The sequence below is a fragment of the Pyrus communis genome, chromosome 10 (assembly GCF_041283825.1).
Source record: "Pyrus communis isolate YQ-2024b chromosome 10, ASM4128382v1, whole genome shotgun sequence".
Lineage (NCBI taxonomy): Eukaryota > Viridiplantae > Streptophyta > Magnoliopsida > Rosales > Rosaceae > Pyrus > Pyrus communis.
This window is the reverse complement of record NC_142574.1, coordinates 29,179,784-29,192,080: the sequence shown is the minus strand read 5'-3', so window position 1 is coordinate 29,192,080 and position 12,297 is coordinate 29,179,784. Positions and strand designations below refer to the sequence as shown.

Here is a 12,297-nt window from a genome sequence, read left to right as displayed (position 1 = left end):
ATGAGAAATTGTGTTCTTCACGTAAATAATGGGACACTGCACAATGACTCATCTACACCTCAGGATAAGATCTAAATCAATAATACGACACATTAATCTTAAATTTTCTATCTAACATTGATTAGTTTTGAAAAACTCCGAGGAACCATTTTGGCGTTTTACATTTGAAAAAAATGACTTTTGTGATACGATGTATTATTACCGTGACTTCTTGTGTCACTAATGCAATACTAAGTTTCTTTTCATACGATATTAATACCATTAAGTCATTGGCAATCATGTTTTCTTGAATCCTATGGTCTTAGAAACTTGTGGACTAACTCCCTTTCGATCTTAATACAACGCGGAAAGAAAATAATTGTTTAATTCAACCTTATTGTTTTACTTTTTTTCTCCGCTATTAGATTGATCAAACGATAAAGAATTATAATTTTACTAAACGGTAAAATTCTAAAAGAACGAGAATAATATTATTAACACGAATCACAACCTGAAGAATATACATGTAACATAGAGGTTCCTCTCCCACCTCGGAGTCCCTGTTATGGTGGATGACTTCATAAGAATCCAAAGTCCAAAGAAGTAAGTAAACTGGAAGAAATCGCGTGTCCTTTTTGGTCACGGAAACCAGCGGCAATGCCAACAACAACAAAAACAAGAAAACTTTAAGCTTTTGTTGTTGTTTAATTTAACGAAAAATTATATTTTTATACTAAAAAGTCAATCTTTATACTATTTATTTTATTTTTTATTTTATTATTATCGTTAAATTAAAAATTTTTAATTCATTTTTATTAATTTTTCTCATAAACAGAAAGGAAATGTGGACATTGGGCATCCATATTATTGCTGCCTGCTGCTACAGCATCGAACGCTGCACTGGAATCTCTCCAAAATATTAACTCATATTTTCGATTCAATTGAATCCTCTCTCTCTCTCCTCTCTTTCTCTCTCCTCTCAGTCAAAGCCCCTCCTTTCCTAGAAATTGGTGGAACAAAATATAAAGAGGGGAGAAGACAAACACTAAAGTCCTCCTCCTACTTTTCGGAAATCCACCGAGTCCTCCGAGTCGCCCGGGTCGGCTTTTGCAACGCGGAATCGTCCCCCACCATTTATACAATTTCCCAAACAATCCCATTTCATTTCCTTCGAAGATTGTACAAAACCGCCAATCAAAGCCAGAGGCTTTGGATTCGTCGAGGATATTTGACTCTGCCCAGTTGCTTGTTTCTTCAAAATCTTCATGGCTTCGGCGGCGATATTCTCATCGATGCGCCGGCGGAGGTCACCTTCCCTGGAGGCGTTTTTAGCTCCGGTTGACCTCTCTGACGTGGCCCTTGTACAGACCCTTGTTTCGGTCACCGCCGAGATAGTTTCCTCCTTCTCAGACAAGTCTTTCTCCTTCCAGCGGCGGAATTCGAGGTCGCTGGTGCGGAAAGTCGAAATCTTTCTCGTGCTCTTGGAGTATCTGAGGGACTCCGGGGCTGCTATGCCATGGACGGCGGTCATCTGCCTGAAAGAGCTCTACTTGCTGCTATACAGATCCAAAATACTTCTCGATTACTGCGCCCGGTCAAGTAAGTTGTGGCTTTTGCTTCAGAACCATCCAATTTCCGGCCATTTTCACGATTTGAATCAGGAAATTTCGACCCTTTTGGACGTGTTTCCGATGGAGGACGTCGAATTGGGGGAGGACGTGAGGGAACAGATTGAGCTCCTGCAGCGACAGGCCAGGAGGGCGATGCTGTTCATCGACAAAGGAGATGAAGAATTAAGGGTTCAGTTCTTTTCGTTCCTTGACGAATTCGAGAAGGGCCGGGTTCCTGACTCGGCCGATTTGTGGTTGTTTTTCGTTGAAAGATTGGGGATTCGAGACGCCAAGAGTTGCCGGCACGAAATCGAGTTCTTGGAGGAGCAGATTGTGAACCACGAAGGTGACGTTGAGCCCACCGTTTCGGTGCTTAATGGGTTTGTGGCATTCACTCGGTATTGCAGGTTTTTGCTTTTCGGTTTCGAAGAAGACGAGGTTGAATTGGGGATTGGGAACAATCAGAGGAAGCCCCGAAAAGGGTTGATTGCTCAGGAGATTGCGGAGACTTTTATAACGATTCCGAAGGACTTTTGCTGCCCCATATCATTGGATTTGATGAGAGAGCCAGTGATCATTTCGACAGGACAGACATATGATCGGAGTTCAATTTCGAGGTGGCTGGAAGAAGGGAATTGTACTTGTCCGAAAACAGGACAAATGCTGCCCAGCACTCGCCTGGTTCCGAACCGGGCTTTGAGGAATTTGATCATGCAGTGGTGCACTGCTTATGGAATTCCGTACGACCCTCCAGAGTCTGCATATGCATCAGCAGACAGCTTTGCAGCTGCTTCTCCCTCTAAGGCTGCTGTTGCAGCCAACAAAGCGACCGCGGGGCTTCTCATCCAACGGCTGGAGGATGGATCACCGTGCGCACAAACTATAGCTGCTCGTGAAATTCGATTACTGGCAAAAACAGGAAGAGAAAACCGCGCTTTCATTGCGGAAGCTGGGGCAATTCCCCATCTTTGTAAGTTACTCTCGTCTCCAAACTCTGTTGCCCAAGAGAATTCTGTGACTGCAATGCTCAACTTATCGATATATGATAAAAACAAAAGCCGAATTATGGACGAAGAAGGGTGTTTGGGGTCCATTGTTAATGTTCTGAGGTTTGGGCACACGACTGAGGCGAGGGAGAATGCTGCAGCAACTTTGTTTAGTCTATCGGCAGTTCATGACTATAAGAAGAGAATAGCGGACGAGGAAGGGGGAATCGAAGCTTTGGCAGGATTGTTGAGAGAGGGTACCCCAAGAGGAAAGAAGGATGCTGTGACAGCTTTGTATAACCTGTCAACTCACACCGAAAATTGCATGAGAATGATAGAGGCTGGGGCTGTTACAGCGCTTGTAAGTGCATTGGGAAACGAAGGGGTTGCTGAGGAAGCAGCTGGTGCATTGGCATTGGTTGTCAGGCAGCATATTGGGGCAAAAGTGGTGGCGAAAGAGGACATGGCAGTGTCAGGTTTGATAGGGATGATGCGTGGTGGGACTCCAAGGGGTAAAGAAAATGCAGTTGCAGCTTTGCTCGAGCTGTGCCGAAGCGGTGGAGCTGCTGCAACTGAGATGGTAGTTAAGGCTCCAGCTTTGGCAGGGTTACTTCAGACGTTGCTTTTTACTGGTACAAAGCGGGCAAGAAGAAAGGCAGCTTCTCTTGCTAGAGTGTTCCAAAGGTGTGAGAATGCTGCAGCAATGCATTTTGGTGGTCTCGGCGTGGGATATGCACTTGCAGGTAACTCAGCTGCTAATAGGGATTCGAGTTTCGTAGGTGATGTCTCCGTGCCGCTGTCCATTTCCGTGCCTGTTTTGTAGTGGTAACATCAACCCTAGATTTATAGTCTTCCTTGCTTATATGTGTTCTTCCCATTTTTGTTGGAAATATTTACACATTCTTTCATTGAAATTGGAGGTCATAAAGAAGTTACAGGGGTATCGTATTTACTGTGATTTTAGTGAATACTTTGTGTTGTCGAGCTTCTAGTGTAAGATCAGTATACATTGTAATGTTGAATGATTTGGCAAACGAAAACAGAAAGTGTTCAGAAAAATTGCAAGACCATTACAATTACATTGATAAACTGCAGTTTGAGGTGTTGTTTCGACGGTCTGAACAAATACTCTGTTTAAGTGCCTTATCTCACTAAGTAGGGTTGCCTATGAATTCTAGAATGCTGTTGCGCTCTGTTTTGGGTTAAGTCTTCCATTAGCTCCAAATACTGTTTTGTCTTCTGAATAGGGACGTACATTGTAATGCCATCGGAATTCTTCTGAATTTGATGCTAGGAGTCACATTTGAAGTTTCTGCCTAATCCTTATGTACTCAAATTGGAGCCATGAAATGTCACATTTGAAGTTTGATCTAGACTGAGAATGCAGAGACTGATACTGTTACTATTACATCTAATAAATAATGATAAATTCACATGCAAATACGGAGGGCCTGTTCAAGACCTTTAACAATAGTTAAAAGCGCTTACCGACAATAAAAAATACTTCTGATTACGTTTGGTGCAAAAACTTAAAAGCGCAAAGGGATAATACCTTTCAAGTCGCATGCATTTGAATATTCAGAAAGTGAAAGTCATTTGATGTTTCTGTTACTTTAAGATCCATACCGAGTAGGATTTTCTCTCCGTTCCAATTCCTTCCCCTACCCTCTTCTCCTTTCTCACTCTCCTCTTATCTCTCTATAAAGTCAACACAAAATGTTGACATAGTATAATCGTAACCGTTCAAATAAGAGTAGACTGAAAAGGAGGAGAATTTGGACGAGAGAGAATTCTACTCTCATATTTACACGCGGTAGGCAGCTTAGTTGTTGAAAGGTCTGAAGAACTTTATGGAAGAGTGTAGGGGAAAGGGATGAAGATATTTCCTCATTGGGGAACTTTCTGGAGACTAGAATTAGTGGTTATTCGTCCGTGATGTAAGAGTGGACATAATTTCTTCATTCAATTGTTTGAATGACCAAATGCCAGGTTTGGTGAGGTTTCGTCTATGCCATGGATTCTTTTCAGCCAAGCATTAGTCACACAGTCAAGCGTCACATCACTATTCCGATGCACTCTTTATTCTTTCCGGATCAGGATCCTCCCTGACCTTAAAAAACTCAGCTTGCTGAGCAGACAATCGTAGCAGTTGAAATTTGATCCAACAGCTGCAAACAGAGGACTTACTAAAAGTTATAATAATTGTAACCGTTAGATCAAATTTCAACGGTCACGATTGCCTGCTTAGCAGGCTCGGTTTTTTAGGGTCAAGAGAGGATCTTGATCCATTCTTTTCTAAACAAGACTTCGCTGCTAAAAGAGCTGATAACCAATCAGGCGAGGACACGTGTCCAATTTTTGATTTTTTTTAATCAAAACTCGGACACTCTCAATTATACAATTGGATTCGAGTGTCGGAATCCTATTGTTTTCGTTGAGTTGTTTCGAGCACCTTGGGTGAGATAAAGCTTGGAAGATGTAATTGGCTTCTTTTTTAACCTATCTTTTAAGAGAATATGCTTGGATGGGCGTTACACAACCACTGAAGTCTGTTGGAAAATTCCACTTGGAAGCAGAATCTTGTCTGTAATCGAGAGCTTTTGTAATGGCAACTGTGTGTAGTGGAGGAGGAAGCATGCCTTTCACTAAGGCAATCCCACCTACTTATTACTATCGGATTGAAAGGAAGGGAACGTAATCAAAGCTGATGCACCAAAAGGCTCCATTTATTTTGTGGTTAGAGGAAACGGTACTTTAACAAGGTTGTCTGATTAGGTCAATTTTCATATTGAGTAAAATCAAATAAGATTCAAAATACAGCAAATCTCATGTTTTTTGTGAAAAGCACTTACAGATTACGTGATAAGACATCCTACCGAAGTTTTTCTGGTCGAGGCCAAATCAAAGCAGTTGCATTAGTAATGATGGTTTCTAATGATAAATAGCACAACATCCATATTGCTTACAGCTTATACCCCATTTTCTTGGTCCCCTTTCATATTAAACAAATGAAAAAAATCACCGCTTATGGACAAGATAATAATAAAAAATAAAACTGATGGGCTAGGTTTTAAAGGAGTTGCTCAACTTGAACTTTATTGGGTCCCAATTAAAAATCCAAATAGAAGTAGCAAATTAATTCATTGGATTGTTAATGGATACTTGTTAAAATTAGTTTAATTTGATATCACTATAATATAGAAATGAGATTAGTAATGATGATGATGTAAGACAAAATCAAACTAAATAAGTTTTATTAACAATTCAATGAGTTGTTTTGCCACATCAAGATCCAAAGATCCCAACTCATTGGTTAAAACCCAATTACAGTATGATACATATAAAAAAAAAAAATGGTTAAAACCCTAAAAGAAATTCATATACATTGTAGATGTGGGTTAGGTTAGTTGACCGGGGTAGTACTTGCTCCGTTATATTCAAGTTCGATTTCTCTTATTGTAAATTTAGATTAAAGTAATGTTTATGCATACGTTAAACTATGATTTGTCTACAAGGGAAAATGCCGTAGACTATTTTCTATTTGGTAATAGCATAGGAATATCACTTTGTGCGCTTCTTATCCATCCATTTGGCAATGCCCATGTGGATGACAATGTGCACAGTGGAGGAGTGGTTCTCTTCTTCACCTTCAAAACAAGGCAACCCTCACTGGTTTTGTTCCATTTGTTCATGATTTGGACTGCCTGGACCGCAAGAAAAGTCTGGAATTCTTAGTACAATTTAATTAATAAATTGCCTCCAAGGCAGGAAGTCTTGGGTTTTGGAGAAAGAATTGTAGTTTTCAGTCTCGGTGGAGTCACGAGTTTTTAACCTTGTATTTGGATTAGTGTATTTTTATATATAATTAGGTCATTATAAGATGGTTGAATGTCAATTCCTCATAATTCATCAATTAAAAAAAAAAAATCCTCATAGAACTAATGTCTTTCTTTGTAGCCGGCATATTTTATTACAATATAACGTGGTTGAAACGTGAATGTTGATTTCTCAGTGTTAAACAAGACAGACATAATATCATCACGTTTTGTTATTAATTCAACTATTATAATATGGGTGATTGACAAGTTTATGTTTTAGGGACAATATAATTAATAAAATATATAAACAAATTTTAATATCACGTGACTGAGTAACCGTCGTACGAAAGAAAGAAGGAGTTATAATGCATTGAGAGTCTTTGACCATATCAATACTCAACAGGAGCATTGCTAGTGGCTTTGAATGTGCTAAGAAATGCAACCAAAAGGGTCGAAATTAAAATTTAAATTGCAGGCATGACTTAGTGACTTTGAATCGGCTGAGAAATTTTCCTGAGCGGGCGTTTTACGGCAGGGAAACAACAGTTCTAGACAAGAATAGTATTCTCGTTGAATTTAATGCGAGCAACTTAAAAAACAAGATTTTGTGTATCAGAAAATTCGTTGACACGGTCCAAACTAGGAGAAAGATTTACATGCAATTAAGTGATGGGAGATCTGTAATGAGAGTTGTAGGAACAGATGTCCCATCACAAGTTAGTTATGTGAGAATGTGAGGACAAAAGTTCCACATTTGAGAAGATCAAACCATGCAAGGGTTTATAAGACCATCTCCAATGGTTGGGCTAAAAGCCAAATTTTTTAGCCCGGAAAATTTAGCTTTTAGCCCAGAAACAACTTTTCTGCTCCAACCGTTCTGGCCTAAAATTTTAGCCCGGGATTATTAAAGAATGAACTTATGCTATTTTTTTTGTTAAATTATTATTATTTTTTTAAATAAATATGTAGACTATCGTAAATTAATTTTATGAACATTTTAATCTAAAAAAATTTAAATTCCGATAAATATTGAAAAATCACTAAATTTCCCACAAAGCACAATTAATAAACTTAATTAATAAAGTACATAATTAATAAACTTAATTAATAAAGCACATGATTAATAAACTTAATTAATAAAGCACATTATTCATACACTACATAAACTTAACAATCATATCCACTATCTTCACTTGGTGATGGACTTCGTTGAAATGTTGGGATATAGGGTTGAGAAGATTCATCATCTTGAAACATACTCCTTGAGGCAGACTTTCGCATAATTTCCTTTTGCTTACCACGTAAGAACTTCTTCCTCTCTGGAGTGTATTGGCTGAGGTCCTTCATCATGAATTCAATTTCAAACCTATTTTCCTCCCTATCCGAGATTTCCTTCATTTGCAAACGCATTCGAGCCGCTTCTTCTTGGCGAGCGCTATGAGTTTCGTTCAATTTTGCCATTCCGGTATCAAAGTGTCCACTCATCAGATCTTGGGACTTCCCTTTTATCTTTGCTTCCTTTTGGCTTATCTCTTCCTGGGGGCCTTGCAAAAGAAGGAGATGGGGTCATTTTATCGACACCTTCAGCAACACCTTCATCTCCGGCATTTGTCTGTGCAGCTTCACGTTGAAATAATCTTCCCCATTGTTGGTCAGCATCGGTTCCCCACCTTGGACAATCCTTGAGGATGTCCCAAGCATGTTGCAACTTAAAAACTTGATTTTTTGGTGTTACTCTTGTCTTGTAAATTTCCATTGCTTTGTCACCCTATGCAAAAAATACATAAAAATAATTAGTTGCAACATAATATTATTTACATGACAAATAAAATATCAAGAACAAAACTCACAATTTCTATGGCGCTCCTCCCACTAGCCATGCCAACCACGGCTCTCTCCAAGCTTCCCTTCCATAAAGTGCATGCTTTGTTGATAGTCTTCCACCGATCATAAACACCACCACCATCCCGCCTGCTACCATTGCAGTTTTCTTGAAACTTTGCAATGATTTTATCCCACAAAACCTTCTTATTTTGATTAGTGCCAACTGCACCATCTTCGCTAATAGAAACCCATGCCAAGCATAGAGCAACATCTTCCTCACAAGTCCAATTACGACCTCTAATATGCTCTCTTGCCATGTTGAACAATTTGGAAATGGAAAGAAATGGTAGAAAGATATATTGGAAGAATTGTAAGAGAAATTTGAGTTTTGTGTGGATGTTTGAACAAATACATAGGTATTTATAGAGTTTTTGGGTGAATTTTGAGTTAAATAATTTTTTTAATTATTTTAACCGTTAGATTTAAATTTGGGCCGTTAGATCTTTTTTTTTACCGTTAGATTTGATTATATTTGATCTCAACCGTTGGATTCAATGTATTTTAAAATAACATATTTTAAAAAATCAAATTTGAATTTGGACCGTTGGTTGCCTTGAAACACATCCGTTGGATTGCAAAAATAGCCGTTGGACTTCAGCTGGGTGGCCGACAACCCGCTGACAGCGGGGCCCACCCTGTCGGGCAAGGTCTGCAAGCGCTCCGCGTGGGGCGCGTACGCGAGTGAGCGGGCCGAGACTGGCCTTTGGGCCAGCGAGTCCAGTCGCGCGGGGGGGGTTTTCTGGGGGGAATTTGGCCCAACTTTAACATTTGGCATTTAGCCCAATGTTTTAGCATGGGTTGGAGATGGTTTGGGGGGGAAATTTGGGGGGAAATTTGGCATTTAGCCCATTGTTGGAGATGGTCTAAGAGGCTGAACTACTTTTAATATTGACAATTGGTTTTATGGTGAAATCCTAATTTTCTTTGTGGTATCATAACATATTGGCCCATATGTGATGCCCAAGGATTGCGCATGCTCCACGTAACCGAATTTATGTTATGCAAGTGTTTTAAACTTGATGGTCACAAGATTATTCATAGCATTCTAAATTGAGCAAGACCAAGTTTAGGAGCCCAATCTAGATGTGGGTTAGCAATTCTCATGTTTGGTTCCCTCCCAAATTTCAGATCAGTCCAGCCCAATTCGACCAATTCAGAGCCCTTTTTGCATTCAACTAGTCTGACCAGTGGCCCACTGTACTAATCTTTTTGACCAAACTGAATACAAAAGACACAAAACTCAGGACCAAAGACAAAGCAACAAAGCAAAAAGTAGGAATAAAAAGGACAAACGGATATGCGTGCCCCAAACAAAACCCAAAACACACAGAAATAAATAAATGGACAACGTGTAATTATAGGTGACGAGTTTGATAATTAATTATGTCACATGTGCCCGTTTAGTAGAATATTTCAATTTCCCATTCCCTCATAATGTTGTATTAAAAAACCCTAGTAAATGTCTACGACAATGGAAAAACCTGATTAAGCATGCAATCTCACAATTCATATTTAATCCTATATGTGTCTTTAGTCACGTGATGATAGAAATGAATGCATAGTTATTTAGAATCAGAAACACAAAAGAATTTTTCCAAACAGTTACACTTAGTCATCAAAGTGAGCTCTATATCATTGTATACACTAAATAGTCTTTGATCACGAGAGAAAAAAATTGATGTTTGTTTGACTATAAAAATTCAACAGTACATGTGATCTGACTGTCTACACAAGTTTTCTCCTTTCTAACCACATAATTGCTCATCAACTTGCTTTCAGTTGAGTTAGTTTCTAACTTTGTAATAAGTTGTAATAAATGAATTGTTCTATAGCAAATCAAATTCAAGAATATATAGTTTTCATGCATTAATGAATGTGAAGCCGCTCCAACTTGTGGAGAAAATTTTCAGTGTACAAGAAACACCGTCCAGTACATCAAATATTATAATATAAGTGATTTATTTTTTATTTTCAAGTATCTACGACACTTGGTCATGTTTCCGGTACAGGAAAAAATCTCTCCAATTTGTGGTGAGGTTAATGCTAATATGCTATGATGGGCAGAGACAACACATAATTGCTTCTCCTTTTTATCCCAAAAAAGAAGGCACAAAAGTAGGGAAAAAGTGGGTGAGTGGTCACAAGATTTAGGGCGGGCCTTTCTTTTGAAAAACAAATCCAGAAAAACACTACCCGTTGCCCACACCCACCCACGTTCCTATTAACCGTCCGTCCCTCCTTCCTCTAAGCTCCTACAGCCCTACAACTTGATCAATCTTCCTTCTCTGCAACTCCAAACAGTCCAAATTCCCTTTTGGAATTCAGATTTTCGGTGGAATTTAATCATGAAGTGGGGTACCAAAAAGCAAAAGCATCCCCCTACTTCTTCTTCTTCTTCTTCTTCAAAGCCTTCTCTGATCTCTCATGTCTTTCCAAGTTCATGGCTTTCCAAGTTCAAGCACAAGAGTGGGAATTCGGAACCGAAACCCGGGAAGGGAAACCGGAAAGAGAAGCAGAATTCTCCGCCTTTGGATTTGCCGAGGTGTGGTAGTCATGGTGGTGGGAGGTTTCATGGCGTGGATGATGACGAGGATGATGCGTTTTGGAGGCTGTCTTTTGGGGAAGATAGTGCTGAAGGGAATAACCACAGGGGGGTTTTGAGGTCGGTGCGGTACGATTCGGATGATGAGTTTGACGTTCGGAAATCCATTTGTGGAGGGTTTCAAAAGAGTGGTAGAAAAGTGGAGGGAAGAGAAGGGTCTCAGAAGTTGATGGGCATGCATAAACCTGGGACTGCTAAAGACTCGAAATGGATGAAGAACGAAGGAGTTTTCGGAAAGGAGGAATTCGAACGAGAAGCGGTTAAGAAAGAAGACAGATCAACAGCTTCTGTGAGAAATGATGTACTGGAAATGTTTGCAGCAGTAAAGAATCAAGATTTACCTTCACGGAATTCGAGAACTTCCGGTCTGGAAACAATTGAGGAAGAAGCTTTGAACCCGGAGACTGCAGAAGAAAAACAGAGTTCAGATTGGCAGAGATTGAAAGAAAGGAAGATGGAACACATAAAGTCGAAGAGCGAGAAGCACCGGAAATCTCTCTACATAAGCAGGGAATTGCAGAGGAGAAGGACAAGGAGGAGTTGCAAAGTCAGAGTTTGTTCTCCGCGGACAGCTTCAAGGGTCGAAATCTGCAAAGTAAAGGCTCTCGAAGACATGACGAAGGCCAAACTGAAGACTGAAAGTGAGGCTCAGGAGAGAGCGGTACAGCAGGTAAGAACAGGGTTGAACAGCTTTGCAGTGGTGAAGTGCTCGTTCGACCCACCGAAGGACTTCAGAGACTCCATGGTTGAGATGATTGTGGAGAAAAAGATAACCCAGCCGGAGGATCTGGAAGAGCTCTTGGCTTGTTACCTAACCTTGAATTCCGACGAATACCATGATCTCATCATCAAGGTATTCCGGCAGGTATGGTTTGGCATGAACCGGACCTGTTTCGGTACTGAACTACAGCATGAACAATATGGCAGTGACTAATTTCTCTTTAGCTAATGATAGCAAACCTTGTAGCCAAATTGTAAAGTACATAACACTACTACTTTTCTAATTCTAATTGCTCTTACTGCTTCAAAATTTGTGAAAGTTAACTAAGCAATGCAAATGTAGAATTACAATGTGTGTAAGATGCACAAATGCGGGGAAGATTAAGGTGGTAAAACCCAGTTTCAATCTTCAAACCCCGCAAAAATTCGTACGGTTCTTCAAATCAAAAGTACAAATGCTACTTATCGAGAGGAACCTACAACCACAGAGTACTTCATCAAAACAGGAGATGCATAATAAGGCTGTAAACAATCATTTCATATGAGTTCAGAATTATGTATTTCCCACAACTAGTCGTGTCACATGAAGATATCCTCAGCGAAGAATATAAATTCTATAGAAAAAGAAGCAATTACTCGAGCTGAAGACCCTTCGTTGAACTATCAAGTCAACCAAACACCAGATGCCCAGTTGGAAT

At 39.7% G+C, this 12,297-nt stretch overlaps 3 protein-coding genes across 3 annotated transcripts; 2 read left to right on the top strand and 1 right to left on the bottom strand.

The window, feature by feature from the left end:
- Window positions 1-874: 874 nt before the first annotated feature.
- LOC137728841 (U-box domain-containing protein 17-like) lies at window positions 875-3,634 on the top strand. The gene has a single exon (XM_068467618.2). It carries the CDS (start codon window positions 1,245-1,247, stop codon window positions 3,396-3,398), a length of 2,154 nt encoding a protein of 717 aa, XP_068323719.2. The 5' UTR covers window positions 875-1,244; the 3' UTR covers window positions 3,399-3,634.
- Window positions 3,635-7,861: 4,227 nt separating this feature from the next.
- On the bottom strand, window positions 7,862-8,670 carry LOC148693850 (uncharacterized). Its single transcript, XM_088678123.1, has 2 exons — window positions 8,244-8,670; window positions 7,862-8,161 (listed from the first exon to the last, which is right to left on the bottom strand). The coding sequence occupies exons 1-2, from the start codon at window positions 8,532-8,534 to the stop codon at window positions 7,862-7,864; spliced, it is 591 nt and encodes a 196-aa protein (XP_088534249.1). The 5' UTR covers window positions 8,535-8,670.
- Window positions 8,671-10,400: 1,730 nt separating this feature from the next.
- On the top strand, window positions 10,401-11,950 carry LOC137730221 (uncharacterized). Its single transcript, XM_068469289.2, has one exon. It carries the CDS (start codon window positions 10,623-10,625, stop codon window positions 11,811-11,813), a length of 1,191 nt encoding a protein of 396 aa, XP_068325390.2. The 5' UTR covers window positions 10,401-10,622; the 3' UTR covers window positions 11,814-11,950.
- The last annotated feature ends 347 nt before the right edge of the window (window positions 11,951-12,297 follow it).

What these genes read in the sequence shown, in the direction of transcription:
- LOC137728841 (XM_068467618.2), top strand. Translation starts at nt 1,245, where the DNA reads ATGGCTTCGGCGGCGATATTCTCATCGATGCGCCGGCGGAGGTCACCT.
- LOC148693850 (XM_088678123.1), bottom strand. Translation starts at nt 8,534, where the DNA reads ATGGCAAGAGAGCATATTAGAGGTCGTAATTGGACTTGTGAGGAAGAT. An exon ending in GGAGGAGCGCCATAGAAATT is followed by an intron (nt 8,162 to 8,243) that starts GTGAGTTTTGTT and finishes TTTTTTGCATAG; the next exon opens with GGTGACAAAGCAATGGAAAT.
- LOC137730221 (XM_068469289.2), top strand. Translation starts at nt 10,623, where the DNA reads ATGAAGTGGGGTACCAAAAAGCAAAAGCATCCCCCTACTTCTTCTTCT.